Source organism: Solanum lycopersicum, chromosome 7 (genome assembly GCF_036512215.1).
Source record: "Solanum lycopersicum chromosome 7, SLM_r2.1".
Lineage (NCBI taxonomy): Eukaryota > Viridiplantae > Streptophyta > Magnoliopsida > Solanales > Solanaceae > Solanum > Solanum lycopersicum.
The window spans coordinates 3,831,514-3,854,407 of record NC_090806.1 but is presented as its reverse complement, the minus strand read 5'-3'; the positions used below and the strand labels follow the sequence as shown (position 1 = coordinate 3,854,407).

The 22,894-nt window shown below is 34.5% G+C and overlaps 3 protein-coding genes across 3 annotated transcripts; 2 read left to right on the top strand and 1 right to left on the bottom strand.

The window, feature by feature from the left end:
- Window positions 1-938: 938 nt before the first annotated feature.
- Window positions 939-3,090, top strand: LOC101259263 (arogenate dehydrogenase 2, chloroplastic). Its single transcript, XM_004242686.5, has one exon. The coding sequence runs from the start codon at window positions 1,366-1,368 to the stop codon at window positions 2,497-2,499; it is 1,134 nt and encodes a 377-aa protein (XP_004242734.2). The 5' UTR covers window positions 939-1,365; the 3' UTR covers window positions 2,500-3,090.
- Window positions 3,091-6,603: 3,513 nt separating this feature from the next.
- Window positions 6,604-15,993, top strand: LOC101258970 (probable anion transporter 6, chloroplastic). Its single transcript, XM_004242685.5, has 15 exons — window positions 6,604-7,251; window positions 8,566-8,711; window positions 9,140-9,239; window positions 9,448-9,500; window positions 10,139-10,213; window positions 11,609-11,689; window positions 12,294-12,355; window positions 12,511-12,566; window positions 12,843-12,958; window positions 13,539-13,575; window positions 13,886-13,981; window positions 14,781-14,922; window positions 15,037-15,089; window positions 15,378-15,464; window positions 15,558-15,993. Exons 1-15 carry the CDS (start codon window positions 6,850-6,852, stop codon window positions 15,657-15,659), a joined length of 1,608 nt encoding a protein of 535 aa, XP_004242733.2. The 5' UTR covers window positions 6,604-6,849; the 3' UTR covers window positions 15,660-15,993.
- Window positions 15,994-16,050: 57 nt separating this feature from the next.
- LOC101258669 (heparanase-like protein 3) lies at window positions 16,051-21,931 on the bottom strand. Its single transcript, XM_004242684.5, has 9 exons — window positions 20,701-21,931; window positions 18,723-18,759; window positions 18,433-18,616; window positions 18,189-18,337; window positions 17,713-17,943; window positions 17,433-17,622; window positions 17,209-17,334; window positions 16,656-16,755; window positions 16,051-16,574 (listed from the first exon to the last, which is right to left on the bottom strand). Exons 1-9 carry the CDS (start codon window positions 20,920-20,922, stop codon window positions 16,203-16,205), a joined length of 1,611 nt encoding a protein of 536 aa, XP_004242732.2. The 5' UTR covers window positions 20,923-21,931; the 3' UTR covers window positions 16,051-16,202.
- Window positions 21,932-22,894: the final 963 nt, after the last annotated feature.

The following is a 22,894-nucleotide window of genomic DNA, read 5'->3' as shown; positions in this document are numbered from 1 at the left end:
CTATATATTAAAATTTAAATAATATTTTTTTTCAATTCAAAATATTTTTATTTTAGTAAACATTACATTTATTAAAAAATTAATAAATATAATACGTAATTTACTCAATTATCGCTACTTGATAAGTAAACAGGTACATTTGAAAATATATATTAATTTTAGCTTTAAATCTTCTAAGTTGATACTTATTTTAGAACCAAAAATATATAAATTTGAATCTTAAATATAAAAATCATTTTTATTAATATCTACTTAATACTAACTTTTGTTGTTACAATAAATTTAAATTTAATTAAACCTTAATAAACTTACTAAATATAAGATGATATTGAAAAAAATTAAATATTTAAATGTTTCTAGAATCATGAGTAAATTTTATTCGAACATCAAACTATGCTCAAATTAATAAGGTTAAAAGTAATATTGACCAGTAACATAATTTCATATTCAAAGGTTAAAAGTAATAAAAATGGGATGCTCAAATGAATGTGTGAATGTACTCACGGATGAAATTAAAAATGAAGGCATACACTAAGATAGTAACAAAAAAATTTCGCATTTAAACGTTAAACGTAACATACTTTTTATATGTTTAATCGAGTACAAGTATTCAAATATCTTTTGACGAATTAGATGTCTTTCAATGAGTATTGTTCAAAATGAAAGGATACTTTGAATCAATTTTTTTTTTTTCGTTTAGCGAATTCATTAAAGAATTTGACTTTTATAATTATCGATTCTTAACAATTGAAGTTTTTTCTAATCGATTTTATCAATAACCCACTAGTACATTAAACAATTATATTATACAATTTGGTATATATATTCCCTGATTTAGAAATTAATTTCATACTTTTATTTCAAGTTGTGTCAAACATTCGATTATTCTACAATATAACGCTGTTTTCTTTTTCAGCAAGATGCAATCTGTCAACTCTTGTACATAGTAAATCTGGTTTGTCATCTCGTTATTTTAAGTGTTTCTTTTTGTGTTCAATCCAAACCTAAACCGATAAATCATTATCTTAACTATTCTATATAACGATTCAACATATCTTCAAACAAATAACCGATAAACTTTGAAATCGAAGCCGATTTACACAAAGTTTGATTCTTGAACCACCTACCCCCAAACCCCAACCTTATTTTTCAATTCTCTCTCTGTGCTTCGTGGAAAAAGTCCTCTACTTGTTCAATTGCTCTTCACCTTCCTCCATTTTCCTTCCACTATAAATACCTCACCTTTACCCCCTTCTTCCATTGTCCAATTCCTCTCAAATCTTGAGTTTTTTCCCCACATTTTCAAGAATCAAAGATCAAAAATCAAGAATCTTTCTGTATAGACAACATTGTATTGTATATACCATGTTGTCTTTCACCCCACTTCAATCCAAGCCAACCCCAACTTCCAATTCTAATCGTTTCTCTAATCTCACCAACCCCACTAGCAGTACCAGCCGCCGCCGGCATTTCTCTGTCTCTTCTCCGTCACAAGTCAGTCACCACCATGGACGCCGTCGTCTGAGTATCAAAGCTATTGATGCTGCACAGCCTTATGATTATGAAGCATTGGTGTCAAATCAATATGCTCAGTCAGGTAGGCTAAAAATTGCTATAGTGGGGTTTGGCAATTTTGGTCAGTTTCTTGCAAAATCCTTTGTTAGTAAAGGTCATTTTGTGTTGGCTCATTCAAGAACAGATTATTCCCAAATTGCTAATTCTTTAGGGGTTTCCTTTTTTCAAGATCCACATGATCTTTGTGAGCAACACCCTGATGTTATTGTACTTTGTACTTCGATTATTTCAACTGAGACTGTTCTTAGGTCATTACCAATTCAAAGGCTGAAGAGGAACACATTGTTTGTTGATGTTTTATCAGTCAAAGAATTTCCAAAAAATATTTTTCTTCAAGTTTTGCCAACCCATTTTGATATTCTTTGTACTCATCCCATGTTTGGACCTGAAAGTGGTAAGGATAGTTGGAAAGATTTGATCTTTATGTTTGACAAAGTTCGAATTGGTGAAGGGAGATCAAGAACAGCAAGGGTTGACAAGTTTCTTGATATATTTGAGAAAGAAGGGTGTAGGATGGTGCCAATGACATGTGCTGAGCATGATAAGCATGCTGCAGGTTCACAGTTCATTACACATACAATGGGGAGGGTGTTGGAGAAGTTGGGTTTGGAGTCAACTCCTATTAATACTAAAGGGTATGAGACTTTGTTGAATCTGGTGGATAATACTGCTAGTGATAGCTTTGACTTGTACTATGGGCTGTTTATGTACAATAAAAATGCTATGGAGGAGTTGGAAAGACTTGACTTGGCTTTTGAGGCTTTGAAGAAGGAGTTATTCGGGCATTTACATGATTTGTTGAGGAAGCAATTGTTTGGGAAGGCGGAGGAAGCAGGACAGAGGCGTGTCTTATCCAAGTTGCCCAGGAATGGCTATGCGCTGCCAGCCCCTTCATCGGATGCTGTTAAACCTGAGAACAACTGAGGGAATTATGAATCTTGGTATGTCTGCATTTTTTGTTGGTGACCTCTAGCTTTGGGATTCAAAGGATGTATTATTAACACGATATTTAATGTGGCAATTCAATAATAGCAATGTAACTATGCTACAAGGACATACTCATTCTGTTGTTTATCCTGCTGTTAATGAGAAGATTAAAGAGAAGCACTAGTTCAACCTTGGAGTTGGGGTTAGGTGTTGAGTTGTAAGATCATCAAAAGAACTATATTTTGACCTGTAACTTCGTCCTTTTGATATTTTAGGAACATTTGTGGTAGGAGAGTGACTTTTGATGTGATTACATTTCAGATGTTGAAGAATGTAGTTTAGGATGGAAATTCAGTTAACAGTTATCTATTTGTTGCTGGATAAACTAGTATGTATCTCATGTATTTATGTTTCAAGAGGTGAGTTATGTGTTAGCTTATTTCTTCTGAAGAGAGTTGCATTGCTAAGACATAATATGTGAACATGAAATCTTATGCTTTAAGCATGAAGTTTTTCTGTTAGTCATATACATTTGATGTATGATACTTGATTACCATGATGTTCTCTTATATCCAATGAGTTTCCATATGGCATTGTTTTCTGCACATACTAGTCAACATTATGCATACGCTAGTCTGGAGCACTATTTGGCAATTCGACATCCTTGTGAATGTAAGAGAAAATGTTGGACTAAATAGTTAACAATGATGAACCATTGTTATAGAAATTAGTGTCCAAGCTCATTGAGGGAAAAGAAAAAGGAGTTCTGGTTTTGCATCCTTTTTCTTTGCTAGTAAAATGATTTAGTCTTTCGGGGAGCAAAGAGAAGAGAAAATGTATCAATATCTTCATAGTTTGATGCTTACAAATGAGGTTCAGGCTCAAATTTTTGCGGATTAAGTTATTTCTTTCCGTCTACCTAATCCTTGGGAACAGTCGAGCTGTGTGCAAGCTGTTTTAGACATCACTATCATTAAAAAAACTTGATGCATACAACTGCCACAACTAATTTATACTTATCAAATACAAACACATGCATTTCTTAAATATGATATCTAAATAACACACACAATTTCAATCATTCCATGCATTCTCCATGTGACATCTCTCTTGACTAAAGTTTGTTGATTTGTTCCTAAAATATTTATATCTGAAAATAAAACGTTGCAGCAAGCATCTCATATAGTTAATAGATGCTTTCTTTCCTAATGAGAGCAGAGTGGAAAAGCTGATCTACTCTTGAACCAGGTGTTTACTCTTTCTCAACTGAAAAAATAATGCTAAAACTAAAAGCTTTCTAGATTCATATTGGCAGCAAATAATGAGATAGCATGCTGCTGGTAGTTGCTGCATGATGCTTTGTTTCTTCATTTGTTGGTTTCTCAACAAAAAAGATCAAAAGGTGATTAAATGAAATAGCTGTCTATCGTTTTGTCGTAACATATACCTGTTCATTTCCTTTTTAAGCTTCGAGATTACCTTTTATCTTCTTCAAATTGTTGGAGGCAATCGTATGACACTTGTCAATGATCTAGTAGATGATACTGAGATCTATTTCGTCATTTACAATAACATAGCCTATGATACTTATCAATGATAATTGTTAGAGGCAATCTAATGATACTTGTCAATGATCTAAGCTTTATCTTTAGGCATTTAGTTATAGTTCCTGAGTTGATATGTCAATATTTGTTTTGTCAGCTATAGAGAACTTAATGTTGTTCATCTCACATTTCATACCGAGTCCAAATCTCATTTTTCCTGAAAAAATGGCGAGTAGCAATTAGAGATACCATTAGATGTCATTACTTAATGGATACTCTCATTTGACTTCACTAAATGTATTATGTATACATCAGGTAAAGTTATGTATATAATAGTGAATATGCAAGAAAATGTTGCATCTATTGCATGTGACATTGAACTGGCACATGTTCCAGATTGGAATCTTTACCAGAACACTGTCACTCCAAAATGCATGTTCAGGTATGTTTTTTTGTTTTGTTTCCTTAATCCTTAAATCATACAGAAAAGAACAAGGAAAAAGATGGTATACCTTGTCTGGGGGAATTTTTTGTAACTACAACAAGATAATATGATAATCGAAGTACAAGAGACAACATATAGTAACTGAAATCATAGGAACAATACTACTTCGAGCTCCCTAAACTGACTGTTGCCCAATGTGTGCCCCTTGTTGAAAAGGTCACTGAGAGACTGAGATGTTGGTCTGCAAAGCTTCTATCATATGCAGGCAGACTTCAACTCATAGAGTCTTTGGAGTTCAGACTTGTTGGGCCCAGGTTTTCATACTACCTAAGAGGATCATGAAGCTGATCATGGTATATGTAGAACCTTCGTCTGGACTAGTGATGTTGTGGTATCTAAAAGAGCCCTTGTGTTCCAGAAAATCTGTCTTCCCAAAGCAGCAGGGGGCTAAAGGTCATACATCTGATCTCTTGGAACAGAGCTGCAATCCTGAAACATTTGTGGGTTATAGCAGAAACACTGTTCATTGTGTGTCTGGCAGAGTAAAGGAGGCTTGCTACTGTTGTTAGGTTGCTGAGCTTTGCTATGCAGGTGCCTGCTTCTTGTGTGTATTGGGACATGGCTGATGAGACACTGGACCATCTCTTTTTCTCCTACTCTGTCACTGGACCATTTTGGCAAAGATTACGCATGAGTAGGTGTTCATAGAGCTACTGGTGGCTGAGCTGAAGTGGTGCAGTGGATAGGCAATTGGGCTAAAAAGAAGTATGAAACTGGTGCTATTCTGAGCTGCATCTTTCCTATGCTTGTAGCCACTATTTGGAGGGACAGAAACAGAATCAGGTTTCAAGAAGTAATTTACAATGTTGACAGGATTTGTAGGGAGATTTTTCACATTAGAGGGACTGAGCTCAAGCACTGTCAAGTAGGGAGATTGCCATCCATATTTACATTAAAGGGTCTGAGCTCAAGCACTGTCAAGCTGTCCTTGGCCATCTCGGTACGATTCCCTGATTGCTGTGAAGAAATACGTTGTTGCAGTGCAGGCAGAAACTATTGGTTGTTCCTTACTACATTTGATGTTTCTTGTTTTGGTGCTATAGTTAGGCTTCATGTAATGTTGAATCTTGTTCTATGACTACTAGTACGGATGGATATCGAGACAACTCACGATTACCTACTAGTAGAACTGCTATCTGTTGTAAATTGAGATAGTCCATCCATATCTGCTGATTTTTGTTACGCTTTACTTGACCATGTGTCTAGTGGAAACAACCTCTCTACCTTTACAAGGCAGGGGTAAGGTTTGCGTACACACTATCTTCTCCAAAACCTCACTTGTGAGGATTACATTTTTTTTTTTGTTATTGTATAGTATGAGTCTGCAGATAAATAAGGATAGTATGTTATCAGAATTCTGTGTCCTCTTGTTTTATATTAATGAGCTCATCTCATGAAGTTGACATGTACATGTTGTTTCTTCACTTCCATTATTGCTAGTGAATTGCCACATCAAGGAAGAAGTTCACATGCTAAGCTGCCAAATATGGCAGTATGTGCATCACAAGTGCTAAAGCCAAAAGATACCTGCTTCTGGCAAAATGGTGTGAAATTTGAGGGAGGTATATAAGTTTTGAAAAGACCATTTTGACCTTGACGGAGTGGAATGGATACTGAGAATTCATATAGTAAAATTCCGATTGGTTGGCATTGAGGCGCGATTGATTGATTGATACAAGAAGCTGTATGTTCTCTAAGTTCCCAAGATAGTAATGTTATAATCTTGAAATAAAACCATGCAAAGTATAGTTATAACAAACAAGGAACTTGTCACGAAAAATATAGGATTAGAGACCTCTGATTGAGAATGACGTGATCATATTATTGAGAATGACGTGATCATATTATCTTATTTTTATTCAACGAGTCTAATTATCAAATATACGATAACGAATGAATTTTTTTTTTTTTTTAAAAGGGGAATATTCAAAACTGAACCATAGGTCAAATTTATGCAAATTATTCATCGAATGAGAATATTCCACGTGGCATTGAGAAGATTTAACAAATGAGATTTCCTTATTAATTTGGGGCCTCTAATTATTCAACTCCGTGGCAATTTCAAGTCCTCACTCAAATAGAAACATGAAAAAGTTGGGGAAAAAAAATTAAATAAAAAAATATGGAAAAAATAAATAAAAAAATTGGTTGAAGCAAAATTCACCAATTAAATTGGAAACTGAGAAAATCCCTCTTTCTTGATTGATCTATATTTCAGAAATGTTACAGTGTTAAAGCAATAAAGCTATAATCTTTGGAAATTTCTTGAAGAAATAAAAATTCTTGAAGAACCCAACAATGGCTAAACTCACAGTAAGAACAGAAAACAGTAGTTTCTACCATTTTCCTCACTATGGGAACCATAAAGTTTCAATCTTTAGTAGTTCTTTAAGACCCCAAAGGTTGAATCTTTTAGCCCAGAAGCATATTTTGAAGTTGAGAATTTCTTGTAGCATCACAGAGAGGCAAAAAGAAGAAGCTGCAGAAAAGCAGAGAATAGTTAAAGGGTTGAAGTTGAATGGTGAGGTGGGGAAGAATGGGGGATTGATATCAACTTCTGAGGATGAGTTGGGTGAAGCTGGAAATGAGGATAAAGAAGTTGGTTTTGAATGGGGTTGGCCTCCATGGAAGAATTTACCTCAGAGATATAAGCTTATTGGAACTACTTCTCTTGCCTTTGTTATATGTAACATGGATAAGGTAATTGAGTTATTTTCATATTGTGAGATTTTAGGCGTCGTTTGGTAGCTGGTTAGAGTTATGCATGATTAGTTGTGATGGACAATTTCTAAATTACAAACCAACCATTATATTAATTTATACACGAATAACTTACCTCCTAAGCAACTACTAATCGTGATATTACTTATGCAAGATTTAATACATGCTTTAACTCACCTGCCAAACAAGCTAGCAAAGGACCCCTAAAAGGCTAGCAACTGAGATATTTGCTACTTTGAGACATGTTTCATTTTTTATCTTTTGGAATGAGTGGAAGCTGACTTTCATATGGATATAGTAGTTTGTTTCAACTCTTCCTTTTTAAATATTAGTATTATCAACTTATAACTCATAATTGATGGACTGATGGTTTTATTGGTAAGTTGACTTTAGAATTTGCTATAGCTTTCCATTATGTTGACAGTGCGAAAGTTAATTGTCGTTTAGCTTCGTCTTAAGAGCTAGAAAATGGTATTTAAAATGACTTCTAATCGACAGTTGGGATTATTAATTGAGGAAGGGATCTTTTGCTAAACTGAACAAAAATTCTTGCCTAGACCTTACACATAGGGAGTGCATGGATATGGATACATATTTCTCTCGGGTATCTCCTGAGCTCTGACAGTGTGTTAGTCAATTTTGCGGTAGCTCAAGTTGTGGTGCAACCTTGAAGTATCATGACATATATGTATGGCATGCGAATTAGCAACGTCAAAGTTATCACTTCTGATCTTTGACTAAAGAAGCTCTTGTAAAGTTAGTACAGATTATAGGGATGTAAGTAGCAAATAGGGCAGATCACCTTGACGTTGGTACTTGAGTTATCACTATCTATATTCCCCTAGATGGTGAATTCCTCCTTCCTTTGCATATTTGGTGGCCAGATGCACTTCTTACATCTCCCATTGGTGGTAGAATGCAGAGTATAATACATCTCACTAATGTAACAACATTAATTCAACGTGCATTAGAAAATGCAATATGGAAATTCTGGAACAGCACATGCTTCTTTTTCGGTGCTTTTGTTTTTTATTGACACTGGTTAGCTTGTTCCATGTACCTGGAATCAAATACAACGTAACAGGAAATAAAAGGTTTCATTCAATGTTAGAAGTTGCTTTTAGCATCTCGCTTGTAGGCTCTGGAGGAACTTCTCATGGACCAGAGCGTAGAATTTAATCATGCAAATTGGCATAACAAGCATTACTCTTTTTTTGTTTCTTTCAAAGTTTTCTTCTTTACAATAATTGAAGTTTGATAATTCATTTATGCTGATGATTATTTTACTGATAGGTCAATTTGAGTGTTGCCATCATTCCAATGTCGCATCAATTCGGATGGAATTCATCAGTAGCGGGATTGGTCCAGTCATCTTTCTTTTGGGGTTATGCATTAAGTCAATTGCCAGGCGGGTGGCTTTCGAAGATATTTGGTGGGAGGTAACTTTTAGGATTGTCATATTTCTGGTGTTGTGCGGTAGATACAAATATCCTAGTTTCTGATTGTTGGATAGAAGTAATGTATCTATAGTATATATATCCTATTTATAATTGGTGCTATAGTTCATAGATTCACCATATTTCTTTTAGCTTTAAAATTCTGAATCCCTCTTTGTTTATGGTATCCAGAATAGATTGGATTGTTTATATGGAGTGCAATCCTTATCCTAACTGTTCAATCTTGAAATTCATCATTTCTGACCAAACAATTTTTGTGAAGAAACAATCCTGTAATTCAGCAAATGAAACTTTGTTCCTTAGAAGCCATCAACTTTACAAAATATCTTCCAAAACAACAGGGGAAATAGAGCATGCCAAGTATCACTTCATCATTCATCATGCTTATTTGATTTTTATTTTGTTTGCAGTCGAGTTCTTGAAGTTGGAGTACTAGTCTGGTCTCTGGCAACAATGTTAGTTCCCTATCTTGCAGGGTTTATGCCTGCACTCATCTTTTCAAGGATCTTGGTAATTCGGTCTTTGACTTTTCCTAGGATATTTACGAACTTAAACACTGTATTTGTATCTATGTTCACCAAAGAAGTATTGTTGGTTATTTTGCCTTGCTCTTGTCTGTCCCATAAACTGATGCTACCTTGTTCTTAATAGACGCGGGGGAAAATGCATTTTTATTCCTAGACTTATCATTTCATATTTATTGTTTTCCCAAGTGTAGGTTGGGATAGGAGAAGGAGTTTCACCATCAGCTGCCACTGATGTGATTGCTAGGTATGCCTGAACTGAATAATTGCTCAGACACATGAATCTGGATGATGGTTTATTATCTTACACCAGCTTTGGCATGCGCCAAATCACCCCTTTACTAAGGAAATATTGGTTATCTTTCATCTAATGCTTCAAAAAAGTTTCTCTATGTTTCTTGTTGTATCTTTTTGTCAAATATAAGGTATTAAATGTTATTTTTTTAAAATATATTGTGCCTGTGAATCGTACTTCGAAATATGACCAGTTTGTATGTCAGTGGGTTTAACTAGTTGGGGTAGCTGAGACAATGCTAGTCAAAGGTCAATTCATTTTCGGAAAGCGCTATATATTAACAATAGATATTAGAATGTGAAGAAAATTTTGAGATACAAATTATAGATTTGTGTCTCAGATGGCTCAGAGTCTGAAATTTTGAAGGCAATACTCTAATGCTTATCCAGTTATGTTTTTAGTCATTAACGTCGTCTTCTCGTACAACTTTAACATCTTTTATTATATATTTCATTTACCATGTTTTGTTTTGTATTATCTAAGAATATATCCAATCATGTTATTAACATCATCTTTTCTTGCATCATTTATATCTTTAGTGTATATATTTCATTTACCATGTTTATTTTGTCACTAAATATTGTATATAGGACAATACCATTGGAGGAACGTTCTCGGGCAGTATCATTTGTTTTTGGTGGCTTGAGTTTTGGAAGTGTTACTGGGTATATTTCATTTTAAAGTTAATTATTCGTTATGATCACCAATATATTTAAAGATCTTATATTTATTTCTATCAGTTAAGTGCATATGCTGTTCCGTATAAGATTAACATTAAAATTCAGGTGCGGAACTTAGTTTCTAGACTTTAGTTTGTCAAACATATACCAAAGAGTTGATGCCTTTCATCAATGTAGACATGCTTATTAGCAACCTTCCTTAGTATGTGTACCTTTGTTTTAGAACTTAAAAAGTCTATCTCATTGGTATGTCCATGTGTAGATTCTTTCTTTACTTTCTTCATTAACTTAGACAGCTATGCTTAACTCTTTTTGTTCTGTGAAAGATGGTGACACGATGGAAGAAATCCACGTTGGCGATACCAATTAGTAGGAAATATGTTCTAGCCTTGTTAGTATGTTAAATTTAGGTCCTATACTTTCTAGGAGTCTTTAAACACTATCAGTCATATTAGAGATTCTTTTGATTGGCAACGACTTATTATTGTCAAGTTGATTTCTATGTCAATAGAAAATATAAAGAACTTCTAATACTTTTTATTTTGTACACTGTTAGCCTGAGATGAATTTAAATAAACATGGTCAGTGTGGATTCATATAGAGACCCCAACTTGTTTGAGACTGAGGCATTGTTGTTGTTGTTAAGAAACTCCATGAGATTGAAGATGGAAAATAATGCCTCAAAACTCTGGGTTGATAACCTAACTTCAGACACGCAGTTGTATCATCTACTCACTTCTGTTTTCACCTTTTTGTTCCTGTTTGTTAGGCCAGTAAAATGTTCAGCTCAGAAGAGAGAGACTTACATTTTTCCTCCGGACCAGGACATCATAGACAACCTAGGTTAATCATGTCAGACAATTCACCAATTTAGGTGGTATTTACTTCCAATTTGTGAGATTTAATCAGTATCAATGATGACTCTGACAGTTAGCTGCAAGACATCGTACCTCTATTGTGTTATTTAGCGAAAATCGTTGCCTTCTGTTTGACTTGATCTCTAATAGTTTCTCCTAAAGGCTTAACTTCTAATTAGAGAACGTGACACTATACCTAATTATCTCTGAGGTAACATTCAGCAGCAATAAATTATGCTTCATTTATCACATGAGCTATAAAACATTTCCCTACTTAAGCAGGTAGGCGTCTTGCTTTTATTTTTTATGTTCTTAATAACTGCAGAAAGTGCAAAAAGGTGCTAAAGCAAATAACTGGCCAATGGTTTAGATTCTGAAGTTTGTAATGACAAACTTTCAGTAGAAATTCAATGCCACGCTTATGTGAAGCCCATTTTTACTTCAATACCTGATATACTTAAGTATGGTTAAGATTCTTCTATTGAAGTAGATTGGTGATTGTCTAAATTTTCTGAATTTGCAGACTTCTGTTGGCTCCTCCGCTGATCCTGAACTATGGCTGGGAGTCTGTGTTTTACCTGTTTGGCTTTCTAGGCATAGCTTGGTAAGTTGGCCTCCCTCTTTCCTCCTTCCTCAACAAAAGAAATTAAGTAGATTTCTCTACACCCCCTAAATGTTGACAACCTATTTGTTGTCATCCCCATCTTTTTAAGACACCACTTACAGAATGTTGCTACTCTTAGTTGAAGTTTTCCTTTCCTCTGTTTGTTAATCCAAAACTCCAAAGATGTCGAAGATAATTTTCCTTCCTTTTAGAATGCTTTGATTTTTTGGTTTCTGGTTTCCATCTGGAGCATTATTCTGTTGTTGTTACTGTTCCACTTTTGTGTATGCTTTGTAATGATTTCTATATTGGTTGTCATGCCTGATTTACTTCTATATTTCATCTTTTAAAATTGTTTTGCTATGCGTTATTTGAGTTTAGGGTCTTCCGGAAATTGCCTCTCTACCTCCACGAGGTAAGGGTAAGGTCTGCGTACATTTTATCCACCTAGACCCCCACGTGGGATTACACTGGGCATGTTATTGTTGGTTTTCATCTTGAGAAGAAATTACCTTTTGAGTTGCATTATCCCTAACTTAGTTATTTACACAGTAGCACATATAAACCAATACTAACTTGATGTGGCTATCTTTGCATATTTCAGGTTTTCTGGATTTCAATTGGTTAAAGAAGATCGGCCCTGGTCTTTCACAGAACCCATCTCGTGTGAGTAGAGTTTCTTGTTTCCACCGCCTTGTTGACATTGTGGTAAAATCTGATCTAGTCGAGTACTGACTGTATTAACTTAAACTTTTTCTGCTTTTATATTGATTTGGACTGTGTTTCTAATTGCGCAAGCAATATGTTTTGCACATTTACAGGGCCACCATCTTTTTCCAGAAATAAATCATTGGGAGAGTTGGGCACCTCTCTAAAGGTATGTGTACAGAGTTGATTAGATTACTTTTGGCTGTCAGAACACAAATTATAATAGAGAGGTTATACTAAATGTAACATTAAGTAGAACTGGAATAATCTTTGAAACTCTGGAGTCGCCGGAAGCTCTTGGTGGTGCTATTTTTTTCAGTGTTCAATGGTGTAACAATGTCAGGCTCTAATTTTTGCAATGACTTCATTTTGTCCAGAAAAAAACTTATTTTTGGTTTATAGGGCATTAATATTGAAGCTTTTACCAATTGAGCCTTAATTGTAGGATGTGCCATGGAAGGCATTTTTTAGAAGCAAGGCTGTATGGGCGATGATATATACACATTTCTGTGGGAGTTGGGGCCACTATACTTGCTTATCTTGGCTTCCTACCTATTTCAGGTAAATGTTGCCATAATTTAGCTTAGTCTTACAAGTTTTTTTTTGTAATGTTTCAGTTTTCTTGTTTGTGACGTAAATGCCATGGTTCTTAAATGACAAATATTGAGACTGTGTGGTTTGAGTGAAAATGATAAAAGACAAGGTACGACAATAACTGTAAAATAGATGCTATAAATTGGATGTTGCAGATGTCAGTTTAACTGGTCCGCGTATCAGCTTCGAAGTCCAGTTAACATTACCTACTTAGAAAGCTTATAGAGAACAAAGCTGAAAGGGAAAAATTGTAAGTAAGGGAAGTAGACCTTCAACATGTAATATTTTCTTGAAATTTTAGTAATTTTTACGTGTATATCCATATCTGTCGAAAATAGTGGGTTTGGTCAAACCCATTGTTTACATGCTCCATTCACCACTGCACAGCCATGGACCCGTGTTAGTGTCACATCCTACTTGTAATTGTTAAATTACTTTAACTCGTCTCCTATTGTGAGACATATATATCAGCTGCATTTACAATTTTTTTTAAAGGAAATATTTTGTGTTTTGTAAAGCTTAAATTTCCCATTTGCATCCCCTGCAGTGAGGAGCTGAACCTTAATCTGACAGAAGCGGCATGGGTAAGTCTACTGTATCTTTGCTTCCCATGTGTAGTTGCTCTCCTCGTATTCACGTGTCTGTCTATATTCTCTCTTTTGTCATTTTGTTTCCTGTAACAATGCCTCGGCTAACTTAACGTCTTACTGAAACAACTTACTTCATCAAGAAGGCGAAAATTTAACATGAAACAACTATCTTATGTAATTTCCTACAGAAATAACCATTTACTTTTAGCAAGTTCCTGCCAAATCTAATCAATGTTAGACTTGATTTATCATGACCATTTATGCAACTAACGATATCCTTACAATTGTTTAACTTACATTTCAGGTCTCAGTTGGCCCTCCATTAGCTTCAATTCTTGTTACCAGTGTTGCATCACAATTTGCTGATAGCTTGATTTCCAGAGGGGTTGACACATCACTGGTACTTGGACTTCTCCTTATTTCCTCTATTCCCGGAATGTTATTTTCTGGTCTAACCTTATTTTTCATGTCTCTCAATATCGTTCATAATATAAAACATGAGAATTAGAGAACATGTTTGGATCATACCTTCTCTACATTTTTAATAATCCTTCCAACAAGAGTAGATAATGTTCGACATGCTTGAAACACGTGAGATCTTTTTGATTGTACGAGAACAAAATGCGTTCCTTGTAATTGGAAGTCACACTCTTTATGTTGATCGGATGCTCCACCCTCCCAGACCCACTTTTGGGATTGCACTGGGTTTGTTGTTGTAGTTTTTCTAAATTTTTGTTTCAAGGAAGCTGCATGCCTTAGGATGAAAACAACAATTTTTTCTTAGTGCTCGTAGTAATGATAACTTTCATGAGGACTCTTCAAAAGTCAAATGGTATAACAATATTTTAAATGGAGGGTATATTGGATGTGAGCCTTGGAGCAACGGTAAAGTTGTTCCATGTGAGCTATAGGTCAAAGGCTTGAGCTGTGGAATCAGCCACCAATATTTGCGTCAGGGTAGGCTGCCACGTTACATCCCCTTGGTGTGTGGCCCTTCCCCTGCGTGAACACGGGCTATCCTTTTTATGGATGGTATCAACTGAATATGTTAGATTGGTCTCCTTTCAAAGTTCAATTCTTTTTATCGCCTTTCGCTTGCTATTGTTTCTTATCACTTAGAATTTACTAAGATCACAATGAAGATTGAAATAACTTGACAAAAAGGATACTTACTCTTTGTTACTCATCTGAACTAACAGGTGAGGAAAATTTGTCAAACAATAGCCTTTTTATCGCCGGCTACCTGTATGATTCTTTCTTCATTGGACTTTGGTTTGCCTCCGTGGGAAGTAGTAACAATCCTCACCGGTGGTTTAGCCCTTTCAAGTTTTGCTTTATCAGGTATTCTTGTTTAATTGCTTTCTGTCTCAATAGTTTTGAACTAATTATTAAAGATGCACTTCTTCCCCAATCTGCTGCTATCAAATAATCCCTTCATTTTTTCCATGTTTGCAGGCCTATATTGCACCCATCAAGACATCTCACCTGAATATGCAAGCATTCTTCTGGTATGTATGATAGAAGGCCTGCATTTGTTTTATACATCGGTGTTCATGTTTCTCGATGCAACACAATTACAAAGACAAAACATGAAAAATTCTATGCTGCTAAGTGCTAAGTATCTATCTCTTAATATTCTGTGTGTCGAAACTTGGAGTTTGTTAGTAAGGTGTTGCTTAGCTAGTTTCCATGAGACGTAGACTGATAATCCGAGTGATGACTATTATTCTGATGTCTTTCGTTCAAATTCAAGTCTAGATTATCTTGGTTCCCGCTTTGAGAAACTGTACATGCAGGGCATTACCAACACTGTTGGTGCAGTTCCTGGAATAGTAGGCGTTGCTCTAACTGGTTATCTTCTTGATTCAACTCACTCATGGAGTGTAAGCTACCTCACGTTCCTCCATAACGCCCTTATACGCCTCGTGCACCTGAAGATCAGTTCATACTAACTCTTACAACTTGTTCTTGTGCAGATTTCTTTGTTTGCACCATCGATTTTCTTCTACCTCACTGGAACCATCGTGTGGCTGGCATTCGCGAGCAGTAAGCCACAGAGCTTCTCAGAGGGAGATTGACTGACCTTATTATTCAGCGTCGAGTCAATCAGCTAGCATTCATATATACTAACAGTTTTCAACACGAAACATTTTGTGTTCTAACCCAAAGTTTTCTTCTTCTTTTTTGGTATGTATAATAATCAGGACTGATAGGACTTTTGCAACTTTAGTGAGGAGTTCCCTACATTATGTAATGTATTTTTTGTTTGATAAGTTACATAATGTAACTTTTTAGATTGTAGTTATGATATACTTAGCAGATGTATATTGAAGATCATTAATACTTGTGGTTTTGTCCATATACATACATATTAATGCAATGAATTACATACATTGTAATTCTATTCTTCTATTTGTTTAAGATTTACTGTTTAGAAGAAGATGAAGCAGAATAGTAATACATGGTCTATAGCAAGAATAAATGCTTATATTTTCTCTTAGAGAAAAAAATAATACATGTATTCTCTTTACATAATTCTCTGTGTAACTTATTGGTTCAATAATCAAATGGAACCCCTTTTGGCTCCATACATCACTTAATACATAATACAAAATACAAACTCAGCTACAAGCAGGCAAAAGTACATATGGTATGTGTACAAATACAATAGAGAGTGGCGCAATGGTTATCGCCTCTGTTGAATTGACATATATAGGCTCAAATGTAGGTATATTTCCAGATGAATCTACAATTAGTGCCTTTCCATTTAGTAGCATTGTCTGGCTTTGTAAATTTCCATCTTTTGCTGTTAAATGGTATTCTTCTCTTGTGTTTGATGCTACTTTGTTACTTCTAGGCAGTTTGATTGAACTCTTTCTGTGGTTATGATGATGTCTGTGTTTTTGTTGATGTAACATGGTACCGTTAAAGTCAACTCTGGAATGAATGGTGGTGTTGCCATCAAGGTTGATCAACAGTAATGTGATACCTTGCTGCAAATGGAAGTTGTTCTTTTCAGGTCAAATGTACAATATATATGTAGCTAGTGTGACACTATGCAAATATCAACTTACAGATTGCTTTGCACAATGAGCGTATGCACGTAATTTCTTTGTTCCTGAGAAACTCGTTGCCAAAACGTTCCTTCCCATCAATCGGTGCCAAAGAAGAGCACTGCAGCAAGGAACGTTGTTTAATGACGATGATTAAAGATGACAAAAGATAGTCTTATCTGCTAATGCCATGTTACAATAAGAATTACTCCATCTGTTCCATTTTATATGACATTTTCCCCTTTACAGTGAGGGGTAAATTGTTGTTTTCTTCTTCAAAACATTAGATTTGTATGGAGAAAGTAGTATGAGGTAAGAGGTTTTTCGATTTTCTCTTATATATCAGGAGTTCCAAGACGAAGACACCTTTCTTTAGTTGGAACACTTTAACTTTAGACTTTCTATTTTACCTATACTGACAAGCTCTTATAACCATATAAAATGTCATTGCGCGTTTAAGAAGACAAATCCAAGGGTAGTTTCAGTACGTGTCAAAAGTCGTTTTTCTATTTTTAAACTTTGTGTCTAGTCAAACACTGACATATAAAATGAAACTCGAGGAGTACTGATTTACCTGTAGTAATCTGGATTTGGTACAAAGGTAGTCGTATTGAGTAAACCGTAGTTTCCACCAATCAATGTCTGTCGACAGTATGTCTTGGTATCATAGGCAGCTGACATACCAAGCTGGTCCAAATACCTATAATTGTTTCCAAATTCCAAACTCAACAGTCAACATTACTCAGGATTATGTGCATACAACCAACAGAGTTGAACATTATAGTTGAGTTTTATTACCAGAAGCTAAAAGCAAAGGCGTTTGTGACATGGTTGCGGCCGCTGTTGTAAGCTCCTCCAGCCTCACCAACCCATGCAACCACTGAACTACCAGATGTCTTGAGGATATTCTGAAGTTTCCTAAATGTATCAGCTTCTCCGTCGAGATAAGATGGATCAAGGATTTTTTCAAGAAGGTGTTCATCTCTTCCTAAGAATCAAAAGCAAAATCCCATATAACGTCTCTGAGATGATGTTAAGACTAAGAACCAGATCATATTTAGGTTTTGCGATTACATACCTGGACCGAGATTATATATGTGGTGAGTTGCCACATCAAATGATGCCCCAGCTTTATTTACTAATTCCCTGAACCAGCCTTCATCAAAGAAACCTCCCGGTGCCAGGACCAACGGTTTAGTTTCAGAATTCTCGTAAGCATCTTTCACTATTTTGTGCAAGGCAATAGTATCAGATGCATATTGATCTGCTGCTACTCTGGTTCCAACTCCGCTACCACTCAATTCGTTCCCTAGAAAGCAAATCGACAACATATGTTGGATAGTTCTGCTTAAGCTTTAACAATATGTTATACTGCCTCTGTCCCAATTTATGTGAAGATGTTTGACGGGCACGGAGCATAAAAAGGAAGACTATTGAAACTTGGGGTCTACTGGGACTAACTAAAAAAGAAAGAATGTCACATAAATTGGGATATAGGGAGTAGCATGGTTTTATAGACATGTTTTTGAATGAAACTCATACTTTAGTCCTTACCGAGTTCCCAACCATGGATATCATATCCCTTTTTAACAGTATAACGTATAAGTGATTCAGCATTGCTTGGATCCCACGCTCCGACAGATAAACTATCAGGGTGTACCGATCTTCCATATAGAGCATTTAATCCAAAAATTATACTAGCCCTGAATGAAACACAACTTGTTGATCAACTTCTTTCAGTCTTATAAAGAAAATGACAAAAGTCCAAACAAAAGGAAATAAAAGACGCGATTTTTACCCAGATTTATTAAAGAATGCATTGAGTTCATCCCATCTAGACAAGGGAAGGCATCCTGGAGTAAAACCAAACATCTCTGTTGTGTTTCTAACAAATGAGACACAGGGCTGTTGATTATCTTCAGTTTGGTATATGACTTTGTCTTGCAAAGTTCCGCCCAAACGAATCTTTAATGGTGAGAATGCTGCAACATATTATAATGAAGAACACTAAGGGCCTCTAGTTTGTTACAGAAACATATAAATATTTGAAAGCTCTTAAGTTATAGGAGCTAAGCTATATCACCATACCTTTTATTGCATTGAGAAAAATAATGTTGTTAAGATCCTGCAAATAGAAGAGATGATTAGATGGACACATCTTAGTAATGCATCACGATAACAAACAACAACAACATACCCAGTACAACCCACAAATGGGCTCTGGGAAGGATAGAGTGTATATGGACCTTACCCCTACCTCGTGGAAACAGAGAGGTTGCTTCTGACCTCGGCTCAAGTAACACATAACAAGATCTTTCTTGTATGATAGTTTATCAAGATTCCAGCCAACTGATAGGCACTTTACCGACAACAACAATAACATACCCAGCGTAGTCTCACAAGTGGGGTCTAGGGAGGGTAGAGTGTACGCAAACCTTAACCCTACCTCATAGAGACAGAGAGGTTGTTTCAAATAGACCCTAGGCTTAAATACAGCATTTCCAAGTAGTTTGAAAAAGGTTATACAAAATTGAGAGCAGTAACAACAACGAAATAATGTGAAACGGAGAGTAGTTCAAGTTCTCAAGTTATGTTCACTGTGAATCAAGAGAACTACTTTGAGTAATGTCAAATGCAAAAACCAAATTAACAACCTTTTTGTTTCTGTGTTTCATTTGACATCTTGTTGTCCACTATGAATCAAGTCATTCTTGTTTTCTTTTTCCTTTCTATTTTGGCTCTTTCTAGAAATTGGTTCTTTTTCTTAATAAATGAAATCATACCAAACAAACAACTAGAGTAGAAAAGTAGAAAGCAGAACAAACTCACTCCAACAACTATCAGCCAACTTTTTTTATCTTTGAGTGGGGTGGGTAGGGGAATCTCTTAGATCTCAACATACTAAGTCAATTTTTCACAAGAAAAAGCTGAAACTAGCAAACAATAATACCAACTACGACTCAATCCCGGGCATGTACAAATCAATTATATGAATCTTCATGGATCATGTCGTTCCATTTAAACTCGTTTCACTCATTATTACATAAAACAAAAATACAAAGTACTCCAAAGTTACCTCTATTTACCCAAAGTGCTAAAATCCCAGAACTATATGCAAACTTTTGCTGCTATACTCTCTCTAATTCAAATTCAAGAAGAAACGGAAAAGGGAAATTCATATTCATATATTCATGGATGGCAAAGCAGGGGCGGAGCTACTAGCCTGTCTAGGGGTTCAGGTAGAACCTAGTAACAAAATCTGCATTTGTGTGTTTGAAAATTCACTTAATATGTAAAATAACTTATCCAGAACAGATTAAGCTGTCTTTTCTAGAATCCAGAACCCATAAACTCAAAACATAGCTCCGTCTCTAGCAAATATATCGACATTTAACAACCCCACGTACAGAGGATTAACAATTAAGAGTATAGTTTCATAATTTAACAGAACTTAGACAATAAGAACATATCTACCCAATAAAATGGAAAAAAAGAAGAAAAAAGAACTAGTATAAAAGGAAAATCCATTCAAGAGAACTATACCATAAGTGCATTTTTTACACAATTCAACAACAACATACCCCATGGGGTCTGGGAAAGGGTAAGATGTAGCTTGTTTCCAATAGACCCTCGACTCAAAATGAGTTAACAAAACTAGCAAAAAAGGGAAACTACATTCAACAAAACTACACCATAAGTCCATTTCTACACAATAAACTCAAAAAAACAAAAGCTAGCAGAAAAGGCAAATACATTCAAACAAACTAACACTATAAGTTCATTTCTACACAATAGAACTCAAAAAAAAAGCTAACAGAAAAGGCAAATACATTCAAACAAACTAACACTATAAATTCATTTCTACACAATATAACTCAAAAAAAAAAAAAAACTAACAGAAAAGGCAAATACAGTCAAGAAAACTAACACCATAAGTTCATTTCTACACAATAAAACTCAAAACAAGCTAACAGAAAAGGCAAATACATACACCACAACTTCATTTCTACACAATAAAACTGCAAAAAAAACAACAGCTAACATGCATTCAAGAAAATTAGTTTACCAGATTCAAGAATGAAGAATAGTCCCAAGCACAAGTTCCATAATCACACTTCTCAGGTGGCCACCAATCCAAAGTAGCACAAATAAAATGCCTGTCTATTCTTCCAATAGCAATTTTCCCATCTATAAACACAGTACCTTGAGCTTTTGTTCCACAAATAAATCTCAAACTAAACAAAAAAAGCCACACCAACACTCCCTTTTGCAAAAATAAAGAACCCATTTTTATCAAAATTGAAAAAAGATAAACACTTTAGCTATATAAATATCAAGATCTATGTTTCTCTAACATAGCTAGCAGCTCAAAATTTGCAAAAAAAATATGAAATGGGTTGCTGTAGAACTCCCCATTGGAGGCTGTTCACGAGAGTTTATAAAGGTAAGAGTAAGGGTGACAGGACAAAAAAGTAAGCTTTATTCATAATCAGCCATTATGGTTCAAGATTGGATCAAGAAATGATTTTTTTATGTAAAGTTTGAAAAAGAAATTTAAATATTTGGTGTGTAATGTTATATTTTGGAACAACATACCCATAATCGCACTACTTAAGTTTAAAACTATTATATATATACGCATATCTTATTTCAAGAAATAGTAACAGCAGATCTTATTTCAAGAAATAGTAACAGAGTGAGGTAGAATCGAACTGTTTATCTGAACTTCAGTTATATATGATTAAATTTTTTTATATATATATACTAGATATCAAATCTTATTTAATTTCTTCTTGTGTTTACTTTTTCATATTTTAAATTTTTTCAAAATTTTTTTGTCTCAACTATTATTAGAGAGCTATTTCTGATATATATTCGGTAAGGATGGTAAACAGCGTTCGGCCCTAAAAATAGTGAGCATTTGAAAAAATAATTTATGTTGTCAAAGTGAAAATTGAAATTTTCTCGCAATAATTTGATACTTAAAGTGAAAAATAATATTTAAAAATTAAAGATTATTAGGATAATTTATATGAAGTTTAAAGTATGAAAAGAAACATCATTAAAAAGAAAAAAAAACAGGAGTTTAATATATATATATATATATATATATAATAAAAATAATTTTAACTATATCTTAAAAGATAATAATATTTTTGTGTGTAATGTTGTAGTATTTAGGAAACATAAAAGAAATCATTGTATAAATAAATATGGATAAGAGAATAATGTAAACATCAAGTTGTCAATGGGCCATTTTTTTGGGATTCTTTGCTTGATGAAAGTGAAAAAAAAAAAAAAAAAACATTGCTCAACTACAAAGGAAAAAGATAAGTAATGTCTTGTGGGACCATTGCTCTCAAACCAATGTGTCTATTGGGTGAAAATAATAATATAGTTGTATTAAAAAATAAGTAATGTAATTTCTTGTTATGGAGAAAGTGTACTTTAAAACTTTAGTGAGATAGGTTTCCTTTTTATGATAAAAGAAAAAATTAGTGGGAAGGTGGTGGGTGAGCTTGTTCACGTTATCGATCTCAAATTTACAAAGATGTTGGAGTTACGGTAGGTTGATAGTCTACCTAAAACAAGTTAATATATGATAAAGTTTCATAGTACTTTTATTGTATTTTAAAAGGCCAAATATATAAACATACATCTAAACTTGTTCGTTTTTTCTCTTCAGGTACTTTAATTATGCTATTTTCCTATTAAATTATTGAGCTATCCATAATTTGTTTCTTTTAAACACCGTTGGTTGATGTAGAATCAAATTTTGTGAGGGTATTGATAGAGAGGATACATATGTTGTTCCAGAACTAATTAGTTCAATTGATGATAAAAATGTTCGAGAATAATTGGATTTTACTTTAAGTCACTTGAACACATTAGAAAACAAATGAGACTAATACACAGTTTTGTCTTCATTCCTTTAATCAAAATCACTAGAATACAAACACAATTGAAGGTGCTTACAATAGAAAAGTCTATCAAAATCAGCCAACGATGTTTAAAAGAAACAAATTACAGGTAGTTCAATGATTCGATTGAAAAATGACGTAGCTAAGATACCTGAGAGAAAAAAAAACCCAACAAATTTAAGAATCTCTTTATGAGTCTTGGCCAAGTGATGTTTTTAGCTTAAATATATTCATAAGCAAACTACTTATTTCTACAAAATAAGTTGTATTTTTAATAAATTATTCTTAATAAATATTTTTATAAAATATAGCTCTTTAGTAACTTCTTGGTTATGTAAA

Bases quoted from the DNA above. Each gene is read 5' to 3' on its own strand.
- LOC101259263 (XM_004242686.5), top strand. From the start codon at position 1,366: ATGTTGTCTTTCACCCCACTTCAATCCAAGCCAACCCCAACTTCCAAT.
- LOC101258970 (XM_004242685.5), top strand. From the start codon at position 6,850: ATGGCTAAACTCACAGTAAGAACAGAAAACAGTAGTTTCTACCATTTT. The intron at 12,356-12,510 runs GTGAGTAGAGTT...GCACATTTACAG, and splicing joins TTTCACAGAACCCATCTCGT to GGCCACCATCTTTTTCCAGA. The intron at 13,576-13,885 runs GTAAGTCTACTG...CTTACATTTCAG, and splicing joins ATCTGACAGAAGCGGCATGG to GTCTCAGTTGGCCCTCCATT.
- LOC101258669 (XM_004242684.5), bottom strand. From the start codon at position 20,922: ATGGGTTCTTTATTTTTGCAAAAGGGAGTGTTGGTGTGGCTTTTTTTG. The intron at 18,760-20,700 runs GTAAACTAATTT...TTCTATTTGCAG, and splicing joins ATTCTTCATTCTTGAATCTG to GATCTTAACAACATTATTTT. The intron at 16,756-17,208 runs GTAAATCAGTAC...TCCTTGCTGCAG, and splicing joins CCAAATCCAGATTACTACAG to TGCTCTTCTTTGGCACCGAT.